We start from the raw sequence: 24,678 nt of genomic DNA on the forward strand, positions 1-24,678 counted from the left end.
AACCCCATACACAAAAATAAACTCGAAATGGATTAAAGACTTGAATGTAAGTCATGAAACCATAAAACCCTTAGAAGACAACATAGGCAAACATCTCCTGAATATAAGCATAAGAAACTCTTCCTGAACTCATCTCCTCGAGAAAGGGAAACAAAAGCAAAAATGAATAAATGGGACTACATCAAACTAAAAAGTTTTTTTACAGCAAAGGACATCATCAACAAAACAAAAAGGCATCCTACAGTATGGGAGAATATATTTGTAAAAGACATATCCGACAAGGTGTTAACATCCAAAATATATAGAGAACTTACACGCCTCAATACCCAAAAAGCAAATAACCCAGTTAACAAGTGGGCAGAGGATATGAAGAGACAGTTCTCCAAAGAAGAAATTCAGATGGCCAACAGACACATGAAAAGATGCTCCACATCGCTAATCATCAGAGAAATGCAAATTAAAACCTCAATGGGATACCACCTGACACCAGTCAGGATGGCTACCATCCAAAAGACAAACAACAAAAAGTGTTGACGAGGATGTGGAGAAAGGGGAACCCTCCTACACTGCTGGTGGGAATGTAAACTAATTCAACCATTGTGGAAAGCAATATGGAGGTTCCTCAAAAAACTCAAAATAGAAATATTATTTGACCCAGGAATTCCACTGTTAGGAATTTACCCTAAGAATGCAGCAGCCCAGTTTGAAAAGGACATATGCACCCCTATGTTTATCACAGCCCAATTTACAATAGCCAAGAAATGGAAGCAACCTAAGTTTCCAACAGTAGATGAATGGATAATAAAGAAGATGTGGTACATATACACAATGGAATATTATTCAGCTGTAAAAAGAAACATGTCCTACCATTTGTAACAACATGGATGGAGGTAGAGGGTATTATGCTTAGTAAAATATGCCAGGCTGAAAAAGACAAATATCAAATGATTTCATTCCTATGTGCAGTATAAGAACAAAGAAAAAACTGAAGGAACAAAACAGCAGGAGACTCACAGAACCCAAGAATGGACTAACAGCTACCAAAGGGAAAGGGACTGGGGAGGATGGGTGGGAAGGCAGGGATAAAGGGAAAAGGGGGTATTACGATTAGCAGACATAATGTACGGGGTGGGCATGGGGAAGGCTGTGCAACGCAGAGAAACCAAGTAGTGATTCTATAGCATCTTACTATGCTGATGGACAGTGACTGTAATGGGGTATGTGGTGTGGACTTGATAATGGGGGGAGTCTAGTAACCATAATGTTGCTCATGTAATTGTAGATTAATGATACCAAAATAAAAATAAATAAATAAATACCACTTAACACATAAAATAACATGAAATATTTTATCATATATTTAATGAAATATTTGCAAGCCCTGAACACTAAAAAATGTTTCTGAAAAAATTAAATAAGACTTGAATGAAGAGATGTCCCATGTTTATGGATCAGAAAATTCAAGGTCATTAAGATGTCACTTCTCTCCAAAATGACCTATAGGTTCAATGCAATGCCAATTGAAACACCAGCAGACATTTCTGTAGGAATTGACTAGCTTATTCTAAAATATATGTAGAAATATAAAGTCATAGGATAGTAAAAAGTTTCTTTTTTATTTTAAAGGAGAGCAAAATTGGAGGGCTACCTGATTTAATGACTTATCATAAAGCTACAATAATCAATACAGTATGGTATGGTTCAGGGTAGACATACAGATCAATAAAATAATCTAGAAATAGATCCACATGTATATGGTCAAAGATGCCAGGTAAGTCAATGGGGAAAGAATAGTCTTATAATGAAAAATCCATACGGAAAAAAATGAACCTCAATCTTTGCCGCATACTGTACACAAGGCTAATTTGAAATAGATCATAGACTTAAATGTAAATGTCGAAACTAGAAATTATTTTGAACAAACTATAGGGTAAAATCTTCACTGCTTTGAGGACTGGGCTTTAGATCTGTGAGTAGCTGTTTGGGCAGGTATTCCAGGAACGTGCTCTGACATCTCAAACTGCAGAAACACATGCCATTCGGTTTTTGGTTGGGACTCAGTCTCTTAAATATGATAATCAGTGTTAATAGATTTTCTGAACAGTAGGAAATAAGGCAAATACTGAAGGTAAAAAGTTCCTGTTCACTCTAACAACACAAAAATTATTCCTGATTTTGTTTATTGCCTTTTAGTCTGTCTTCTCTTGTGGCTTTTATATAATCACATGCCATTTTATATTCTGCTTTAAACTTTAATGTTTTCATAACATTTTTGATATTTATCATTGCTCTTAATCATAATTTTTAAAGCTACAAAATATTCCATAACTTTTTTGTTCATTTATTATTTGGGACAAGTTTCAAGAAATCAAATCATTATTTCAACTTCAAAATATATACAGCTTTTACTTATATATTATAATAAATCTCCTAAAAGAAAAAAACTTCATAATATTGAGGTAGGCAAAAATTTCTTAGACACATAGAGTACTGACTATAAAAAATTTTGGTAAATTAGGCTTCATCAGAATTCATATCTTCGGATCTTCAAAAGATACCAGTAATACAAATGAAAAGGTAAGTTACACTATGGAAGAAAATATTTATAAAACACATACCTCACAAAAGATTTGCATCCAGAACATATAAAGGACTCCTAAAACTCAATAAAAGTGTAAACAATCTATTTTAAAAGAAGGAAAAAGATTTGAACAGACATTTGAAAATGAAGATATATGGAGATACATGAATGGCACATGAAAGATGCTCAATAAAATCAGTCATTGGGAAAATACAAATTAAAATCATCATATATCCACAAGAGTGGCTATATGAAAAATACTGACAGTACCAAGTGTAGATAAAGATGTGGAGAAACTGAAACTCATTACCTATTGGTAGAAATGAGAAATAGTAAATTCCTTTCAGAAAACAGTTTGGCAGTTTCTTTAAAAGTTAAACACATACTTGTTATATGACTCAACAATTCTACTCCTAGATATTTCTCAAGAGAAATAAAAATACATGTCAATGAAAAGATTTGGACCCAAATGTTCATGACAGCTTTGTTTGTAATAACTCCAAATTGTCAATAACCCAAATGTCCATCAACAGGGTACTGGATAAACCAAAGAATGGTATATCCATACAATGGGATATAACCAGACAATAAAATGGTTAGATCTCCAAAGCATGCTGCGTGAAAGAAGAAAGACACAAAAGAATACATTCTATATTATTCCATTTACATGAAATTCTAGCACAGGCAAAATTAATCTACAGTGATAAGAAGCTGGGGTTCCCTGGGATATACTGACTATAAAGAGGCCCGTGAGCATGAGAGGGCAAGAACGGTGAGAAGATGGAGGAAAGGGCAACAGCCCTCGAAAAACAGGCAGTTCTAGGAAACACTAGGCTTGGAGCTGCCTGACCCAGGTATAATACATGAAGGATGGAAAGGATCTTCTGAGCTATTCACCAAATTACCAAACCACTCCCCACACTAAATTTATTTTAGACAGACCTAAAAAAGAAAGATTGTGGTGATGGGGGAGGTAGGGAGATCAGTGAGAACCACAATCACTTCCTTCTGTCCTGCTCTGAGTCATCTTAGCTCTGCAGCTACTGCTCTGCTCTTCAACAGCCCCTTCCTTTCCACGTACCTTAACGATTCCCATCTGACCCTAAAGACCAGCTTAGCCTGCACTAGCCAGGGAGAATCCCAGAATATTAGAGACTTACTAACGGAAGTTTCTCTAGAGGTCTTTTTGATTCTGATGAGAAAACTGATAATCAGAGAGGGAAGTGACATGTCCAAGGTCACCCAGCTAGTTACTAGCAGAGATGAGGCTCTTACACTAGCCTGGGTAAATGGGCAGGGAGCGGGGTTTTGTGTAATGTCTCCATCATTTCTTCTATGATAAATAGATCCAGTTAGGTTAACAAGGAAACATCCAAGGTCACCACATTTTACAACTCCAGGGGTCACCAGTCAGAATAACATATACACTGAAGTATATAACTCAACAGTGCAGGTAAATAGCACTTTAGAAGAAGCAAGATTGTCATCTGTTTACACATTTATGATAGGTTTGGGGGAAGAAAAGCTGATTAAACTGATTTATATTAACGGGAAAGAGAAATTACATTACTGAACTGCTAAGAGGTACTAAGTACTGCCCTAGGACATTGATACATGTTAGCCCATTGAATTCTAGCCATGTACCTGCAGGACAGTTATTATATCCCCTTTGACAATAAATAAGCTGAGATTCAGAGAGGTTTTATGTCTAAATTCACATCACTAGGAGTGGCAGAGCTGTGAATTGAATTTAAATCTATCTGATACCAAAACTCACGCTCTTTCCCAAAGAGCATGGCAGGAATTTGTCTTCCTTCAAATGTTCTACTCATACTATGCACGAGACAGGCAATGAGAGGGCAAAGGTACCAAGAGAGTTTCTATCTTCATCTTAACAGTTCTCAGGTCACTAGGGCTGAGTGGCCTTTAATCAGAAAAGGAAAAGGGTCCTACTTGTTTTGGATCAATGACCCTACAAAGGAGCATCAAGAAATTTTGTGCATGATCCTGTTCCATTTTTTTTCTCTCTCCAACTGCTTCCAGAACTGCTTGGTTTGTTTAAAAATAGTATTTATTACAATTTCTTAACTTAAACTATTTATATCAGATTAAACAATGACACATAATATTGAATATTATTGTATGAACACATGCCTGGTTTTCATAGTGTGTTATTTGTGCAATACGGTCATCCACTGGCACTTTTTGATTATAGGGGGAGAAAAGTTGAAAACACTGTTGTTAGAGTATGTGGGAAAAAGTTAAAATGGAGCTTAAAATTATTAATTTTGCCAATTTGTATGTAGTTATTGATTTTTGCTTTTATTTTTGCCCTCATTTTACTGTTTATTGTGCCTACCTTGCTGGTAACATTTGACATTCTGATACTATCCAAAGCAGATAGCCCTGGTTATATGATCCTGAATAATTCATGGAAGAAAAGAACGAATGTCTCAGTATGAACATACAAAACATTCACAGAAACCCTTAGACATGTATGCAAGTTCCTTCTCACTTATGATATCAGTTTTTTTATTTGTTTTGCTTTTCTTTTTTCCTGGAAAAATATTGAGCTATAATCTTTCAGACCCCTGAACACCATTACTAACACAGTTTTAATCAACAGACTTTTCAAGTGTCACTTTTTTTTATATTAACGTTCATAGCTTCCAACTTCTGTCGAGTAGCCAAATACAAATGTTTATTTTAAAAGTTGTTCAGGCCAGGTATGGGAGCCTGATATTGCCCTCCATTTACAATATTTATTCTGAGTTCTTTACCTTGACATTTTATTGAATCCTCTTTGGTCCATCTTACATTCTAGATACACATTTATATTTATGTACATGACTAGATAGATGATAGATGGATGGATAAATGGGGATAGAGAGATACAACCTCAGCATTTGAGCCATTTCCTCTCTGAATCCTTTATTATAGAACTTGGGGAAATAGCACAGTTGTTAGAAATAAAAGAGAGATAATGGGCGTGGGGCCAAGGAGAGACATGAAACAGAAACACACCATGATGCACACAGGGACACACAAGGACAAATTCGAGAAATACAAAAACAAAGACACATAGACATAGACTACCTTCTCTTTCCTTCCTCCTTCCCCTTCCCCTTGAGTCTCCAAGCTTACCTGGGCTCTTCCAACACCCCTTTCCTACCCACCCCTGGTCCTTGGGAGACCTACTTGATATGTCCTGTGTGTCCAGAGCCCTCGATGGTCTTAGCTCCCCACCGTTGCTCCTTCTCAGAGATGTCATTCTGCAAAAGACAGCACTCAGCAGTAAGTGATGGCAAGAGGCATGGACACTGAGAGAGGCCCTACAGTTGACACACATGCCCCCATGTCCCTGGCATCTGCTGCCTCCTTCAGTCAAGGTCTTAAAACTCCTCTGTTTATCCCACACTGATGCCCATGTTAAAATTAAACTGGGGATCAAAAGCTCTGAACAGCAAACAATCAACAAAATGAAAAGGCAACCTATGGAATAGGAGAAAATATTTGCAAATAAAAATATACATACAATTAAAGGTTACTATCCAAAATACATAGGGAACTCCTATGACTCTATAGTACAAAACTAAATAAAAAATGAGCAAGAGAACTGAACAGATATTTCTCCAAAAAGGATATACCAATGACCAACAGGTATGTTAAAAAGTGCTCAACATCACTAATCACCAGGGAAATGCAAATTGAAATCACAAGGTTATATCACCTCACACTAGTTAGAATGGCTATTTAAAAAAAAAAAAGATAAATGTTGGCAAGAATGTGGATAAAAGGGAGCCCTTGTGCACTGTTGGTGGGAATGTAAATTGGTAAAAAATAAAATAAAATAAACTAGGGGGCTCTGAACCCCCCTTCATACTCTGAATCCCTCACACTTTCCCCTTTAGGTTTTCTACAACTTCTGAATCCCCACAAATCACACTTCCAGCCCAAGTCCTGGCTCACAGGCCAAAGGAGACCCACATTAACCTGCTCTTCCCCTTCAGCATGTCCTGTCATAGCCTGTCAATCACAGAAGTTCAAAGTCTTCCGCACCCACCTCCTTCCTCAATGCCGGCAATCATGCATGCCCCACTCATGACAGCCAGCTGTCTTCCCAGTCCGTTCCACTATGAGGGCTATCTCAATCCCAGGCTGTCCTTTTCTGAACTTCCTCAAACGTTAGAGTGGCCTGGATGCCTCTCCCACCTCTCACTGTCCAAGCAAAGCTATTTCCAAACTCACCACAAAATCAGGATCTGTGTCCCAGTCATCAGCCTGGGTCTCCACGGAAACAGATACATCATGCCCTACCACAGATTTCCACATCTGAGGGTGACAGAAGATAGGAATAATGAGGGGGGAAATACGGAGAGGAGGAAAAACAAGAATGCCAAAGTCAATGTATAGCAGCCCAATGTTTCTTGCAATTTTTTTCTTGGAAGAAAATAGAAGCTGAGGTAAAGCAGATCAAGTTTTAAGAAAACACTTCTGCTCAGAGAATGGGGAATTGGGATTTATTTAAGACAAACTAGCATGGCCTGGGAACACCTGAGCCTGGAGAGAAGTCATTATGGGCATGGGTAATGTTACATAACCTGGGTGTCAAAATTGCTGGGATCATTTGTGTCAAGAAGCCAGCAAGGCAGTAGCTTGAAGCAGTAATCAAACCCTAGAATTATAGCACCATTTCACTCAGGTTTCTACATATGACAGCTTCTGTTAAGATGAACATCTACACTTCTTTCTACAATCTGTGTAACTCTATTGAGAATTTTTCCGGACCCCAGTGTAAGTCCTGTCCATCCACAATCTAAGACCAGCCAGCCACTGACAGGTACATGAGGTCAGTAAGGCAGTCAGCTGAAATTCCTACACTGAACACCACGTGGGGAAGCATTATTTGCTGGGAATAAGTAATTTATTCTTCAACTTTAAAAAATTACCTCAATTATATTTCTAAAGTAGGTAACTGGTTCAAAAAATAGCATGTAATAAATCCCTTATTTTGAACATTCAGAGTTATTAGATTTATATTAACTAAATACATGATAAGGAAATATTCAGGGAACACTAGTTTGAAGGAGTGCTAAACGGTCATTCTACTGAGGCATGCCCAGGGTTTACATCAGCCCTGCCAATCAGGCATGAGGAGGAGCTGCACAGTTGCTTTGCATCTGTAGGTCCTGGGTCTTGGTGTGAACAGCAAACAATGGACGGTGCTCATCCGCTCTGCTGACCACTGAGAATTCTTGACCCTCATACCACTTGCTAGCTGGCAACTCCCCTGCCCATCCTCCCCTGCTCAGACTTCTCACCCCCTGGGGTCTTTCCCCATGCTCCACACTCTCTTCAAGGAGTCCCTCTTACCACTCCTAGGACTCTGCAGTGTCTCCACCCAGGCCCTCAGACTCTCTGATTTTCCTTTCCACTTAAAAACATCCTTCTCCATCCTCTTTGAGGAACCTCTTGGAACCAGCCCAAGGGAAATTTGGGGGTAGATTGGTTAGAGATGCAAAGAGGACACTGGAGAAGTACTGACTGAGTCAGCTGAACTGTGGGATGAGTCACTGCTGATCTCAGCTCTGCCTTCCCGTGAGGCAACAGTTATGGATGGTGCCGGGGTGGTGGCGGCAGGCAGACAAGACCTATGGTCCCAGCTCCTGGGCTGCTCTGCAACAGAAGGACTTCCCAATGAAAACCGGAAAAGAGAAGTTTCTGAAATATTTGTGAGCAATAAGGCAGTAATGATGATCCTGTCCTCTTTCCTGCTGTTCCTCCAAGGCCTCAGTCTGACTCTCCTGTAAACCTCACAACCTCGTGCATTTTTTTTTGAAACAAAGGGATATTTCCGACACAGAGACAATTTAGTACCCTTGAGCTCCTGAACAGAAATAGGAAGTGAGAGGTGCTATCTAGAGGTGGGGGACCAGAGAGTAAGTTGGTGAGGCATGATGCCCAGGATGGCAGGCACAACCAAGGGCCTCATCGGGGGGCTGCCTCACACATCAGTAAAGTACATGGACTTGGGGTCAGAAGATCACCCATCTCTGTTACTAAGCCTCCTGTGGGAAGTGAGAGTATGTACTTATTTGCCAAGAACGAGGCTAGGCAATTTACAAATATTAACTTGAATATCTGGTAAATCATTGAACATCTCTGATACTCAGTCTTCCCCAATGTAAAGTAAATGAAGAGGCTAACTTAACGAACCCACTAAGTCCCCTCTATTTCTGACAGGCCAGGATTCTGTAAGCCTACAATCACAGAAACCAGCCCCAGTCAAACTATCATGTGCTCATTTGGCCTCCACTGGCGCTCGATTCTCAGCACTGGTGTACATCAGCAGCTACTTTCTGATCTGTTACAACATCTGTGTGGGTTTCGTCTCTGCTAGATCTTATGCTCTCCAAGGGTAGAAACTTTGTCTTCATCTCCTGTGGTCCTCCTCCCAGCTCAGTACCTGGGAGCAACAGGCCTTAGAGAGGGCTTGTAGATGGTCCGCAGAAACCAGGAGTCCTGAAGGTTGCTGAATCTCATTCCCTGGGCTCCAGCCCCCATTTGTTTCCACCCTCAGATGCTCATTACCTACTACCACTCATACCCAGGCCTTCCGGCCATAAAAGGTTAAAAGCTCACTCGCAGTGACTTCATCTCACAGAGGACTGAGGGCCGGGTAGCTTCCTCTTATTTCACCTCTTCCCCTGTGCTTCCCACCTTTCCCACTGCTCCGGGTACCCACCTCCAAGAGTGCGTCTGCTCTAAGCTTCCAGCTCTTCCCGTCAACACCAGCTCCCTCTCTGGGCTGCCACTTCAGAGCCAGAAAGTCTTGAGCTGCTGCTTCAGTTCCGTATTCAGGTTTTCTGTCATTTCCTGACAGCCTGTCCTCACAGCTACTTCCTGAAGTTTGAGTCAGTTCCTTCTGCTTAGGCACGTAGAAAAAAGATTAAATGCTTCTGTGCTAGTCTTTTGTAAGGCTTTGAGAGTCATGGGAATGCTGCTCTTATCTGGTCAGGCAAGCAAAACATTCAACAGAAAACACATCAAAGAATGCTGTAGAACAGCATTTGTGTCCTAAATAGGTAGGCAGTTGCATCTGATACAGTAAAGGGATTCAGAGAATTTGGCATGGGCTGAAGTAATCAATAAAGGCTTGAAAGGAAAATTTTTTATGTGGATTTTGAAGGGTAGATTTAAAAAGAAACTCCCTTCTTCATTATCCACAGCATTTGAAACTGGGATTTATATGTACTAGATATTCAAAAAAACATTGATCAACTAAATGGAAAGGAGAAGTTACAGGGGAAAGGCCAGGCATGGATGAAGAAAGGTGCGGAGAGTGTTTAGGGGACAGTGAGGAGGCTGGGCTAACCAGCACAAAGATTCGTTTCGTCAGTAGGAAGAAGTCTGAGCAAACTAGGTGGCACCAGAGCAAGGCAGCTCGCTGTGTTCTCTATTCTTCTTCAGATTTGCTGTCCTTCCCTACTCTATTGAAGCCAGACTTGCTCAGGTGACTTGCTTTAGCCAGTGAAATATGCAAAATGAAACACATCCCTTTGGGGTGCAGACTGTACGACCAGGGCGAGCTTTGCCATGCTCTCGCCCACTGCCTACCAAGGCCACCTGCAATCCTTGAGTGGCTCCTCTGGTGCCTGGGTCACTGAGTGCAAGTGTCCCCAACTGAGGACAACACGAGTAGAATGCCAGCCATTGTGATACTTGGAGTCTTTGACTAAAAAATAATCCTTTGTTTAGCCACTGAGAATTTGGGGCCATTTGTTACGGTATCTGACCTAGGCTCTCCTAATCGTGATTGAGCTGGAGTTCTGACCTGATTTGCTCAGTTGTTGAACTCCCCAATGGATTGAAGCTGAGATTGGATGACATTGGTCCAAGATGTAGAAGGCATTTCTGCATTAGAAATAGTAAGGCTTCATTCAATCCCTTCCAAATCTAAGGATTCTATGCCTGGGGGGAGTTTTATTTACTGATCTCCCCTACTTCATGACCTATTTATTATGGCATCACTGAAGTTGTTTTAAGAAAGGGAAAATTTTTAGGAAAGGAAAATAATTTTTTCTATCATTTGGAATGTAATTGTTAAAAATAGGAATGATCAGACCAGATATTTTGACACACCCAGGAAGGTCTTTAGAGAAACCATAGAATTCAATCAGAGATGACATGAAGAAACTCAGTCTTTCCTCAGCAAATGTCCCAAATTCATTCCTAATGAGAGGCAGTGAGGGGTAGCACACAGAAAGAGCATGGGCTTTGAAACCAAGAACTTGGTTCGATTCATGTATTATACCTTAACAGAGTTAAGCTTTTCCCAAGCAACAACTTAGTATAAAAATATAACAATGCTCATCCTCCTATATCCTATTAGACTTCCCTTCCCCACTCCCACCCAAAGGGATGCTAGGGACCTTCTGTTTTCACTATGCAGCAGGTAAGAGTTTTCCCAGCCTCGGGCATGAACCTGCGTAAATCTCATGCCCTAAGGTCCAGCTTGTTTGTTTCAGTATTAGGCTGAAACTTCCTCTCTCCACTTCATCACCTTGGGGTTTAGCTATTACTGATGTTGGCCAGTGAGAAGGAAGCCTGAATATGTAGAGCTTATTACTCTTGAATCCACCCATCCCAACTTCCTCTATTTACCCTCCTCCCCGCAGCAAACAAACACATGTACATAAGCACCAGCGTTTACATACATTCATCCATATGCAAACATTACCACAATTTTCATTCTGAAAATAATTTTATTAATTTACAGTTGTTCAGGGAAGTTCCTGGATTGCTGTGACCAAGATTTGGTCACCACAGAACAAAGGATTAGAGCAGTTCAGTCAGTCCACCTGTTTTCTCTCCTCTGAGGGTGGTGAGAGCGCAGGAACTGCATCATGTGCACACTGAGAACATAACCAAAGAGTGCGGGTCAGGAGGGGGGTGGGGAGCAGGCACAGACAGAGGTCAACTCTGGCTATTTTTCTCAGGCTTAAATTTAGATATTCTGCCTTCTCTATAGTCTTCTTCCATTTTTCTCAGCTCTGTTACCACAGAAGGCAGATGATTATGGGGCTGAGAAACTGGAGCGACTGTCATCAATAGCTAAGTAGCTCGATGCATCAAGAAGCTAGGAGTGAGCGTTAGACCAGTCACATCTCCCCAGCTGGGAGTCAGGGCCTCCCCTAGCACTGGCTCCTGGTGTACTGTCTGTCGTAGGGTCCACATTCAAGGTATATCCAGATAATGCAGGAATGACAAGAATCTGAATCCGCTATCCATAGTCAGTTCTTTCTTTCAAGTGAACGGACAGGCATGGGCCACTCAAAGCCTTAGTGTACACGTGATCGAGGGCACAGCAATGGCAACCTATCCTCACAGTCCAGGCCCACAAACCTCACTCCAATTACGTCTGAGCAGCCAAGGAAGGAGATGCTGTCCTCCTGTGACCCAAAGCTAAAACCCCTTGGGAGTTCTTCAGCTCCCACCCTATTCTGTGAGAGACCTGATCAGCTATCCTGTGAGAGACTGTTCCCCAGGACTTTGTTTCCGGCAGATCCACCTTCCTTCTGATGCAAGAAAAAATAAACAAGGCAAAGAAACTATCAATCAAAATGATACTGGACTTCAGATTATTCAGCTTATTGGAACCATTTACAGCCCACAGAAGATCAGGGCCCTGCCAAACCTGAATAAATACTGGACTCAACCACGAGCCATGGTGCCTACTCAGATGATGCAGAAGTGTTCAGGCCCTGCACAGCAGAAGGAAAAAGACATGCTGGTCCCTGCAGCTCTACCCTGTGCTCATGCCCACCTCTGTTTTTGCAGGCACTTTCTGTGGAGTTGGAGAGAGGACCTGTCAGGGGGTAGGCTGTCCCACTGGAATTGATGGTTTTCATGTTAGAGGTGAGGGTGATTCCTAGTTCTGAGGGAAGTGGTCCAAAGGTGAGAACTAAGTTTACAGATGGCCTGTGAAACACAGAAAGAGGAGGACATGAACTATGAGGAAGTAGACAAGTGCGAGCAGGGGCACGCGGGTCCGCGAATGACAGAGCGAGCGCGCGACCCGCTTCCAGCCAGCAATGCTCCGGGTCTGAAAGGAGAAACTCAAAGTCAGAGAGTGTCACTGTATAGGAATATGTCCCTTTCCCCTCCAACCACTGCAGAAAAGAGGTCTCCTGAGAAAAAGCTCCTATGGGGTCAACATACTGGCAAATTCCACTAAGTTCTTCCAACCCTCCATCCCTTTAGGGTCTTAGACCCCTCAGCCTCTCAGGGCCCAGACTTCCACTTTCCTTCTCCTCAATCCCTTGTCCTCACCGCAGCCAGGCCTGCCTGACGGCAGAGTGCCCTCTCTTATCCTGTGTCCCTGCGTACCCTTCGACAGCTGCTGCTCGTGAGATCTATTAACAGTGCCTGCTCCTGGGTGCCACAGGAGCCAATGAGAGGAGACCGGGAGGAGTCCCATTCACTGTGCTCCAACCTGTATTGAGAAGAAAAAAAAAAGGGCACGGCATTGGTTCATTGGTTCACAGGGTGAGAGGCCGATCAGGTGAATTCCTCCTAGTCACCTCATCACGTGATGTAGCACAAGTGACTTGCAGCGACACTCCTTTCACAGACCCTGCTCCCATACAAGCAGTGTATGGACAGACAGGTTTCTTTCAGCAGCAATAAAAGGTGGTTCCTAGTAACTACCAGGAATTGACTGCCTACAAGATATCAGATGCTTTATATAAACTGAATTCTCAGGTTTGAGGTTGGTGTTATCTTCAATGTAAGGCTCAAAGAGTTATGTAAAATTACTTGCCTGAGGTGGTAGGGAAAGTAACAGGTAGAGCCAGAATTCAAAATCCAGGTTTGTCCCTAAAACTCATCTTTTTTTTTTCCACTACACCACACCTGATTCAGAGAAACTCACTAAATTTTTTTTCCACTTATTAAAAGCTAAAAAGCAAAAGTAACCAAGGAAAACTTGTAGGGTTCTTAGAATTATACCATTTTAGTTCTTAAAATACTAGCAGCCTCTACTGCTTTCTGCTTCATTTTTTTGCTGATTTGTTTATTTAACACAGTAACTTCTCCAGTTACTGAAGAAGCTGCCTTTATCCACTCAATGGTTTCTCAACCAAAACAAAAACTATATCCAAGGGGCTGCAAGTAACATAGTACATCTGATGAACCATTTGCCTCTAGGGATGCACTGTTTCATTGTGGTGGGGAGGGTGAAACTCTATTCCTGATGGTCCCTCCATATAAAGGGATATCCACTCGGGTTCCTGGTTTCCCTCTCCAGGTTACACACAGTTCTCCAGGAGAGAAGGAAGACTTTAACCTGATCTGTGAGTCTGAAAAGAAAAACTGAACATGCACAGCCTAGCTCCATCCTGCCTGTTTTCCTGAGACCCAGGCTTGACTGCACAGTACTCCTGTGTCTGTTCCTCCATATGATAAACTTTTCAGGGGCAGTATGGTCTGGTACTATGTAAGTCTGTCTTTCAACTTGTGTAGGCTAGGCTGAGGAAGGATGAGATGTTTATACATATTGATGAGCCAGACAGTATTGACTGCTTTTAAATTGCAAGCCCTTTGAGTTCCATATGCACTATAGAGTGCACGTGAAGTTCTAACATGATAACAGCAGTACGGGGCCCAGGTGGGCAGCACTTGATTAGCCACCTCATGTTTCCACTCTGCAACAGGGCCAAACAGGATGCTGTGGAGGGGCTGAATGTGGATTAGCGAGGCTTATCTTGACCCCAAACTCACTGTAGCACCCATCTCCAGGTGAGAATTAGATCCTAATATTCCCAAGTCTGGCCACTGAAATGTATACAAGTATGATCTGAAGGGATCAGAAGTGAATAGAGGCTGTGTCTCCCTCAGCCCTTTACCGCCTGATCTGCTCCTCGGCCACGGAGAGGGCAGTCTCAGCAGCCACTCTTTGGTCTCGCTCTTCCTCCAGTCGCTTCCTCAATTCATTCACCTCCTGTTTAGTGTTGCACAGCTGCTGCTGGGCTTCAGAAAAGCTTCCGGATAAAAGAAAAACAAATAGCATCACTAGATGCAGAACAAGTTGTTAATCCAAGGGATTCAAACTCTTTATAAGGTTATAAAGCAGGTAAATTTATAGAAGCTTACATAAACCTAAAGAGTATTTTTAAAGTATAGCTATAGAGAGATTAAATAAAGGTGCAGAAAATCCCTTAAGATATTTAAGGGATTGACTGAATATCTTTCATTTGAATGCCACAGGATTAGTGGTATGTGTGGTATTACTGTTTCTGCTTTACAAACTCTTCCCATGCAACTTATTGTAATTATTCCTATTTCATCCTGACATCAATTCTGTGATGCCAATGAGATAAAAAGATGTTAAATCCACGCAGTGGACTCCAGTGCAACCTAGATGACGGCCTCATTTCTGTACCCTCAGTGTGTGCTCCGGGGTCACGACCTGCTCCCCACCTTAGCTGTGGCTCCCTCAGTTCTCCAGGATCACTCTTCCTGAGCATTCCACTCTTTTCCTGGGGAGCTCCTGGAGCAACATCTATGTTTGCTGGCCCCTAGAAAAAGAATGAGTTTAGAATTCAGTGATGAAAGCACTTAAGAAACTACACTTGGGCAAAATGAAAACTCGCTTGATGTTGCAAAGAATGAGAAATCTTAGCGAGGAGTACCTCCCCTTAGCATCCTTTTCAAGTGCCCAATTAGAAGTGAGGATCTGTTCTAAAAGATTAATCTCCTACATAAACTCTTAATTACATTTTCTCCCAGAGTCTCATTCTTGAATCTTTCCTCTTGGGAATTTAGAGGCTTGCTGCCCAAGTCTGCCTTCCTCTAGATCATGGAGGCTCATGGAGGTTCTGATCCTTCCCCCATTCAACAGCTCCTCCCGGTCCCCTCCTCCTCCTTCCACGTCCCATCACCTCCACACTAATGCTCAGTCTCCCAGCTTCAACAGCGCATTCTTCTCCACGGCCGGCAACAGCTCGGCCTATTTTGTTTCTCAGGTCCAAATTTTTCCATGGCTTTCTTATTTCTTGAAGCAAAATAAAAACTTTCTTAGCTTTAGAGTTCCAAAAGCCTCAGTCAAAACTGGTTCTCACTCACTTTTCGATTTCTCTCCCACCATGTCAGTCATCTTTTTCCTTCTAGTCCCTTCACTCTTTAATTTTTTCCAGACCCTATTCCCATCTCCACTAACACTCTCCTCTTCTCTTTCTTCCGTCACACCTAGTTAATCTTCAGCTTGAGCACATTAGCCTCTTTGAGCCTGCTTAGTTGAGAATTAGCCTCTTTGGTGCTGCTCTTTATGCTCTTACTTGCCCTCAATTTCATAACACTTTTCCCAGCCTCTCACCTTCCTTCTACTCACCGCTTGCAGCTCTTGAACCTGCTTCTCCAAGACTGCACAGTGATTAAAAAGGTCACTGTAGTGTTGCTGGTTCTCACGAAGACTCTGACTGGTATCAGAGAGCTGAACTGAAAGGGTATTTTTCTCTTCTAAAAGCTGGGAGAACTGAAATGGAGGCAAGGATTAGCACCATCCCAAAGGCCTGTATCACTGCCAGCAGCGCTTAGGTGGACTGTTTCTTTATGCAAGACCCTTGTTTCAGTAATAGTAACAATAGCATGGTGTGTTTCTTCAGTGAGAGAACTTGGAATTTTTCAACTGAGAAAGGATAACAATTCTGGGGGACTAGAAGGAAGCTTTATTTATGGTGCCTAGAATATCGACTCAAAAGCCAGGAAGCAGAAACCCACAATTTAATAGGAGAGGCTACCCAGATACCTAAGAGGAGAAAGGCAAAAGCTTGGGTCCAAGTCAATATTACTAACAAATGACTATAATCTTCAGGATTCAGTATGGCTGGATGACTGGAAGGAGAGCTGTCACCTGAAAATTCACACAGTAATGTTATTGGACAGATTCTTCAATGCCATAGAGAATTATAATTACCAAGAAAGCAGAATAAGAAATTATAATATGTGGTAGGAGGGAAAAACAGAAGAAATCCTAATATATCTGTGTACATGTAAGAAACTATGGTGGGAGCACAGACCCTCCCAGGTGGGAACATTACAGGCACTCAAAACAGGCCCCTCCTCTTCTACATGAGCAACAGGTACTTTTACTCAGTCTTCCCTTGTACATGTCCAGTGTCGGGAGTGCTAAGTACCTGACAAAGCAGCCCCAACCATTTTTTACCATGTCAGAAGCAGAAAGTATTTTTTATACTGAATGAAAAATTTGCCCACTTTGTTTCTACCCAGTGATTTGAATTCAGTCTCCTGCAACTATAATTTTAATTCCACTCTTACACACAGGTGAGTTTCAAGTTTTAGGTATGACTAACATCCAGATACATTACCAACTACGGGATGTCTCTGAAGTATCTACAGTAGGGCTATGTACATTAAATGAAGGAAAACTGGTGTACCTGGGCTGCACATTCAATCTTTTCCTGATATTCTTGAAGTATTTTGGGTTAATATTTATGTAAAAAGTTGAATCAATGTTCAGAGAAGATGAACTGTTTTCTAGAGATACTCTAACTGGGAAGGACATTTGATGCATACAGAAAAGTAGAATAAGAAATCTATGTGGTACAACAAAAAAATCTGTACAGCCAGAATGAAAACAAAACAAATACCCTTACCTCTGAAGAGCAATTGCAAGTTTCAAAGCACTTTCAAAAGTATTTTCTTACTTGAGGGAGGTAAAGGTAGGATTTCTGAAGACAGCAAGAGGTGAGCAGGGACTTACCCAATGTCCTGGGGCTAAAGGGCAGACCAGGACTCAAAAGTATCCACTACCTGATGGTGTCCCACCGGAAAGTTCATCACGGGAAGTTAAGTAGATTATGGGTTTTTCTGGGGGGGGGTAGAAGTACCAAGTAAAGGGAAAGGATATAAATGCTAGAGAAGCCATACTAATTTGAAGGCAGAGGTAGCTGGGTACAATGACAACCACTGGGTTTGAGATAGAGAGTGACAAGATCCTTTAAAACACAGAAGGAAGTTAATCTTCCTGGCCACGGTAAACAGCCCAAACCATACTGAAAAAAAAAAAAACCCACAAAAACAAAATACAAAAGGAACCCCAGTAATGAAAAACCCAATACTTTTTCCTAGGTAGATGTAGAAGAAAAAGGATAGCTCTGTATCTACTGGAAGGAAAAATCCCCTTAACTGGAGAAGTAATTGCTTATTAGCTATGTGCATACAAACCACCTTTTATAAGGTTAGTGCTGCTGTCCAGGGAAGACACACACATCCCTGTAGAGGTTAGGGGTGGCAAAACTACGGTCCAGGGCCTACTGCCTTTTTCTGTAAATACAATTCAGTTGGAAGACAGCCACTCCATTTGTTTACGTATTGTCTATGGCTGCTTTAGCGCTACAACTGCAGAGCTGCAGAGCTGTGACAGAGATGCCGTGGCCTACAAACCTAAAATATTTACTTTCGGGCTTTTAAGGAAAAGTCTACTGACCTTGTCCTAGCTCATGAATTACTGCATCTCACCATCTGTATAGTTGTAAAACAGAATAGGAGGGAATAATCTAGACTATATTATACCAATAATGTTTTTAAGTTTGCATTACATAAAACATCCAGTGACACTGGTAGACACATATATAAAGTCTGACAGAAAGAATTAGGGCAGTGGCTTGGAGAGGAGTCACTTTGTGCTGTCAGCCTATCTACTACAATCCCATTTTAGGGCCCAAGAAGCAATTCCCCTAGTCCTTGGGACCCACTCTGAGAGATGCTCTAAGCTCACTGGACTACAAGGGCGGCCATTGTATATCCTCAATATCTAGCATATGGCCAGACTCATAGAAGACAAGTAATAGCTATTTGCTCAAGAACTGAAGGAATGAATGGCACTAGGGGTAGAAATGCCTGCTTACTGCTAACTTCTAAAGGAAGGGGTCTCTCTCACCTACAATGACAGTGACCTAAAGCAGTGTTTCTCATACTTTAAGCAGTATGTGAAGAATATCTCAATAAAGTTGTTAAAAGAAAACATAACTTTATGACCAGAACCAGTACACAAATATATGTAACTGAAACTGGTTCTCAAAACAAGATAAACACTTTGTTTATATTACATAATATATACATATTTCCAATCTATTTTATTTTGTTTTGTAAAAAACACTATTTGCACTATTTGTAATAGCCTCAAACTAGAACAACCTAAAAGTCCTCTAACAGAATAGAGAAATTATGGTACATTTCTACAATGCAACACTATATAGCACGAGAAAGGGAAAATCACACTATATACAATATGGATGAATCTCATGAAGTAAAAGAAGAACACAAGATATGATTACATTTATAAGTAGTACTACGGGAGTCTTAGTAACTAGAAGATGACACAGGCACTTTTGGGGTTCTGGTATGTCTTGATTCTTCATCTGGGTATTATACAGGTGTCTTCACTTTGTGAAATATATCATGTCATGCTGTATTTATGATCTGTGTACTTTTCTATATGTTTTACTTCAATAAAACATTTACGTTAAAAACTTTTAGTTGCAATCCACTAAAATGACCTCATTATCTAACAGCTCTGAATTGTATCCGAGAAAAAAGATAAATGCTCAGAGTGATTCACAGATCAATGTTCAGGAGAACAAACATAACAAGGTTGAGATGGGATCTAGTTTACAGAAAAAAGAGGTGTTACAGAGCCGTGAAGGGCAGAACTCTCTGGAAACAACTGACTGGCTAGAAGAGGAACTGGGTAGGAGCTGCTCTGGAACCCCCACTGAAAACTCCAAACAATTCCCCCAACAAAGGGTCTGCAAATTTACCAATTCATTTGGATAAACAAACCTATTTTATTTTTTTTGGAAATCTTGAAAATGTCCCTGTTTTTTTTTAATTTTATTATCCTTAATCTACAATTACATGAAGAACATTATGTTTACTAGGCTCCCCCCTTCACGAAGGTCCCCACACACACCCCATTATAGTCACTGTCCATCAGCGTAGTAAAATGCTGTAGAATCACTACTTGTCTTTACTGTGTTGCACAGCCCTCCCCATGCCCCCCATATTATACATACCAATCGTAATGCCCCCTTTCTCCCCCCTCCACTTATCCCTCCCTTACCACCCATCCTCCCCAGTCCCTTTACCTTCGGTAACTGTTAGTCCATTCTTGGGTTCTGCGATTCTACTGCTGTTTTGTTCCTTCAGTTTTTCTTTGTTCTTATACTCCACAGATGAATGAAATTATTTGATACTTGTCTTTCTCCCTCTGGCTTATTTCACTGAGCATAATACCCTCTAGCTCCATCCCTGTTCTTGCAAATGGTAGGATTTGTTTTCTTCTTATGGCTGAATAATATTCCATTGTGTATATGTACCACATCTTCTTTATCCATTCATCTACTGATGGACACTTAGGTTGCTTCCACTTCTTGGCCACTGTAAACAGTGCTGTAATAAACATAGGGGTGCATCTGTCTTTTCCAAACTGGGCTGCAGCATTCTTAGGGTAAATTCCTAGAAGTGGAATTCCTGGGTCAAATGGTATGTCTATTTTGAGCTTTTTGAGGAACCGCCATACTGCTTTCCACAATGGTTGAACTAATTTACATTCCCAACAGCAGTGTAGGAGGGTTCCCCTTTCTCCACAACCTTGCCAACTTTTGTTGTTGTTTTGTCTTTTGGATGGTGTCGATCCTTATTGGTGTGAGGTGATATCTCATTGTGGTTTTTAATTTGCAGTTCTCTGATGACTAGCGATGTGGGGCATCTTTCCATGTGTCTATTGGCCATCTGAATTTCTTCTCTGGAGAACTGTCTGTTCAGCTCCTCTGCCCATTTTTTAATTGGACTGCTTTTTGTTTGTTGAGGTGCATGAGCTGTTTATATATTTTGGATGTCACCCGTTTATCAGATCTGTCATATATGAATATATTCTCCCTTACTGTAGGGTACCTTTTTGTTCTATTGATGGTTTCCTTTGCTGTACAGAAGCTTTTCACCTTGATATAGTCTCACTTGTTCATTTTTGCTTTTGTTTCCCTTGCCCGGGGAGATATGTTCATGAAGATGTCGCTCATCTTTATGTCCAAGAGATTTTTGCCTATGTTTTTTTCTAAGAGTTTTATGGTTTCATGACTTACACTGTCTTTGATCCATTTCGAATTTACTTTTGTGCATGGGGTTAGACACTGGTCCAGTTTCATTCTCTTACATGTAGCTATCCAGTTTTGCCAGCACCATCTGTTGAAGAGACTGTCGTTTCCCCATTGTATGTCCATGTCTCCTTTATCGTATATTAATTGACCATATGTTTGGGTTAATGTCTGGAGTCTCTATTCTGTTCCACTGGTCTGTGGCTCTGTTCTGGTGCCAGTACCAAATTGTCTTGATTACTATGGCTTTGTAGTAGAGCTTGAAGTTGGGGAGCAAGATCCCCCCCACTTTATTCTTCCTTCTCAGGATTGCTTTGGCTATTCAGGGTCTTTGGGGTTTCCATATGAATTTTTGAATTATTTGTTCCAGTTCATTGAAGAATGTTGTTGGTAATTTGATAGGGATTGCATCGAATCTGTATATTGCTTTGGACAGGATGGCCATTTTGACGACATTAATTCTTCCTAGCCAAGAGCATGGGATGAGTTTCCATTTGCTAGTGTCCTCTTTAATTTCTCTCAAGAGTGTCATGGTTTTCAGGGTACAGGTCTTTCACTTCCTTGGTTAGGTGTATTCCTAGGTATTTTTTTCTTTTTGATGCAATTGTGAATGGAATTGTTTTCCTGATTTCTCTTTCTATTAGTTCATTGTTAGTGTATAGGAAAGCCACAGATTTCTGTGTATTAATTTTGTATCCTGCAAATTTGCTGAATTCTGGTATTAGTTCTAGTAGTTTTGGACTGGAGTCTTCAGGGTTTTTTATGTACAATATCATGTCATCTGCAAATAGTGACAGTTTAACTTCTTCTTTACCAATTTGGATTGGTTGTATTTCTTTGTTTTGTGTAATTGCCGTGGCTAGGACCTCCAGTACTACGTTAAATAACAGTGGGGACAGTGGGCATCCCTGTCTTGTTCTCAATCTCAGAGGAAAAGCTTTCAGCTTCTTGCCGTTCAGTATGATGTTGGCTGTGGGCTTATCATATATGGCCTTTATTACGTTGAGGTATTTGTCCTGTATACCCATTTTGCTGAGAGTTTTTATCATGAATGGATATTGAATTTTGTCAAATGCTTTTTCAGCATCTATGGAGATGATCATGTGGTTTTTGTCTTTCTTTTTGCTTACGTAGTGGATGATGTTGATGGGTTTTCGAATGTTGTACCATCCTTGCATCCCTGTGATGAATTCCACTTGGTTATGCTGTATGATCCTTTTGATGTATTTTTGAAATCGGTTTGCTAATATTTTGTTGAGTATTTCTGCATCTACGTTCATCAGGGATATTGGTCTGTAGTTTTCTTTTTGGGTGGGGTCTTTGCCTGGTTTTGGTATTAGGGTGATGTTGGCTTCAGAGAATGAGTTTGGGAGTATTCCCTCCTCTTCTATTTTTTGGAAAACTTTAAGGAGAATCGGTGTTATGTCTTCTCTGTATGTCTGATAAAATTCTGAGGTAAATCCATCTAGCCTGGGGGTTTTGTTTCTGGGTAGTTTTTTTATTAATGACTCAATTTCTTTGCTGGTAATTGGTTTGTTTAGATTTTGTGTTTCTTCCTTGGTCAGTCTTGGAAGGTTGTATTTTTCTAATAAGTTGTCCATTTCTTCTAGGTTTCCCTGCTTGTTAGCATATTGGTTTTCATATAGTAGTCTCTAATAATTCTTTGTATTCCTATGGGGTCCATCGAGATTTTTCCTTTCTCGTTTGATTCTGTTGATGTGTGCTGATTCTCTTTTTCTCTTAATAAGTCTGGCTAGAGGCTTATCTATTTTGTTTATTTTCTCGAAAAACCAGCTCTTGGTTTCATTGATTTTTTTCTATTGTTTTATTCTTCTCAATTTTATTTATTTCTTCTCTGATCTTTATTATGTCCCTCCATCTGCTGACCTTAGGCCTCATTTGTTCTTCTTCTTCCAGTTTCGATAATTGTGACATTAGACTATTCATTTGGGATTGTTCTTCCTTCTTTAAATATGCCTGGATTGCTATATACTTTCCTCTTAAGACTGCATTTACTGCGTCCCACAGAAGTTGGGGCTTTGTGTTGTTGTTATTTGTTTTCATATATTGCTTGATCTCTAGTTGAATTTGGTTGTTGATCCATTAATTATTTAGGAGCATGTTCTTAAGCCTCCATGTGTTTGTGGGCCTTTTTGCTTTCTTTGTACAATTTATTCCTAGTTTTATACCTTTGTGGTCTGAAAAATTGGTTGGTAGAATTTCAATCTTCTTGAATTTACTGAGGCTCTTTTTGTGGCCTAGTATGTGGTCTATTCTGGAGAATGTTCCATGTGCACTTGAGAAGAATGTATATCCTGTTGCTTTTGGGTGTAGAGTTCTGTAGATGTCTATTAGGTCCATCTGTTCTAGTGTGTCGTTCAGTGCCTCTGTGACCTTACTTATTTTCTGTCTGGTGGATCTATCCTTTGTAGTGAGTGGTGTGTTGAAGTCTCCTAAAATGAATGCATTGCATTCTATTTCCCCCTTTAGTTCTGTTAGTATTTGTTTCACATATGCTGGTGCTCCTGTGTTGGGTGCATGTATAATTATAATGGTTATATCCTCTTGTTGGATTGACCCCTTTATCATTATGTAATGCCCTTCTTTATCTCTTGTTACTTTCTTTGTTTTGAAGTCTATTTTGTCGGATACTAGTACTGCAACATCTGCTTCTTTCTCCCTGTTGTTTGCATGAAATATCTTTTTCCATCCCTTGACTTTTAGTCTGTGCGTGTGTTTGGGTTTGACGTGTGTCTCTTGTAAGCATATAGATGGGTCTTGCTTTTTTATCAATTCTATTACTCTGTGTCTTTTGATTGGTGCATTCAGTCCATTTATATTTAGGATGATTACTGAAAGATATGTACTTATTGCCATTGCAGGCTTTAGATTCTTGGTTACCAAAGGTTCAAGGTTAGCTTCTTTAGTATCTTACTGTCTAACTTAACTCGCTTATTGAGCTATTATAGACACTGTCTGGTGATTATTTATTTCTCTCCCTTCTTATTCCTCCTCCTCCATTCTTTATATGTTGGTTGTTTAATTCTGTGCTCTTTTGTGCTTACTTTAACTGCTTTTGTGGGTAGTTGATTTTATTTTTTGCCTTTAGTTTGTATTTGGTCTGCTTTCTTTGCTGTGATTTTATTTTATCTGGTGACATCTGTTTAGCCTTAGGAGTGCTCCCATCTAGAGCAGTCCCTCTAAAATACCCTGTAGAGGTGGTTTGTGGGAGGCAAATTTCCTCAACTTTTGCTTGTCTGGGAATTGTTTAATCCCTCCTTCATATTTAAATGATAATCGTGCTGGATACAGTACCCTTGGTTCAAGGCCCTTCTGTTTCATTGCATTAAGTATATCATGCCATTCTCTTCTGGCCTGTAAGGTTTCTGTTGAGAAGTCTGAAGATAGCCTGATGGGTTTTCCTTTGTAGGTGACCTTTTTCCTCTCTCTAGCTGCCTTTTAAACTCTGTCCTTGTCCTTGATCTTTGCCATTTTAATTATTATGTGTCTTGGTGTTGTCCTCCTTGGGTTCCTTCTGTCGGGATTTCTGTGTACTTCCGTGGTCTGAACAATTATTTCCTCCCCCAGTTTGCAGAAGTTTTCAGCAATTATTTCTTCAAATACACTTTCTATCCCTTTTTCTCTCTCTTCTTCTGGTAACCCTATAATGTGGATATTGTTCCTTTTGGATTGGTCACACAGTTCTCTTAATATTGTTTCATTCCTTGAGATCCTTTTAGCTCTCTCTGCATCAGCTTCTATGCGTTCCTGTTCTCTGGTTTCTATTCCATCAACGGCCTCTTGCATCTTACCCATTCTCCTTATAAATCCTTCCAGAGATTGTTTCGTTTCTGTAATCTTCTTCCGGACTTTATCCCTGAGCTCTTGCATATTTCTCTGCAGCTCCATCAGCATGTTTAT

At 40.7% G+C, this 24,678-nt stretch overlaps 2 protein-coding genes across 12 annotated transcripts in view; both read right to left on the bottom strand.

The window, feature by feature from the left end:
* The window catches only part of HCLS1 (hematopoietic cell-specific Lyn substrate 1), a 33,955-nt gene extending 24,495 nt beyond the window's left edge, over positions 1–9,460 (bottom strand). The window contains exons 1-3 of the mRNA XM_036883371.2: positions 9,327–9,460; positions 6,830–6,913; positions 5,780–5,853 (exon numbers count right to left, since the gene is read on the bottom strand). Coding sequence (XP_036739266.2) covers positions 5,780–5,853; positions 6,830–6,913 — 158 coding nt within the window. The 5' untranslated portion in view covers positions 9,327–9,460. The remainder of the gene's footprint in view (positions 1–5,779; positions 5,854–6,829; positions 6,914–9,326) is intronic.
* Positions 9,461–11,326: 1,866 nt separating this feature from the next.
* GOLGB1 (golgin B1) overlaps positions 11,327–24,678 on the bottom strand; it is a 104,466-nt gene continuing 91,114 nt past the window's right edge. For 9 of the 11 annotated variants that reach the window (XM_036883363.2, XM_036883366.2, XM_036883365.2 and 6 more), the window contains 5 exons: positions 15,972–16,115; positions 15,062–15,159; positions 14,488–14,622; positions 12,971–13,076; positions 11,327–12,686 (listed from right to left, as the gene is read on the bottom strand). In XM_036883363.2, the coding sequence (XP_036739258.2) occupies positions 12,552–12,686; positions 12,971–13,076; positions 14,488–14,622; positions 15,062–15,159; positions 15,972–16,115 (618 nt within the window). In that variant the 3' untranslated portion in view covers positions 11,327–12,551. Of the gene's footprint in view, positions 12,687–12,913; positions 13,077–14,487; positions 14,623–15,061; positions 15,160–15,971; positions 16,116–24,678 lie in introns of those variants that run through there. The other 2 variants (XM_036883364.2, XR_005024428.2) reach the window with 2 other exon arrangements.

Source organism: Manis pentadactyla, chromosome 1 (assembly GCF_030020395.1).
Source record: "Manis pentadactyla isolate mManPen7 chromosome 1, mManPen7.hap1, whole genome shotgun sequence".
Classification (NCBI taxonomy): Eukaryota; Metazoa; Chordata; class Mammalia; order Pholidota; family Manidae; genus Manis; species Manis pentadactyla.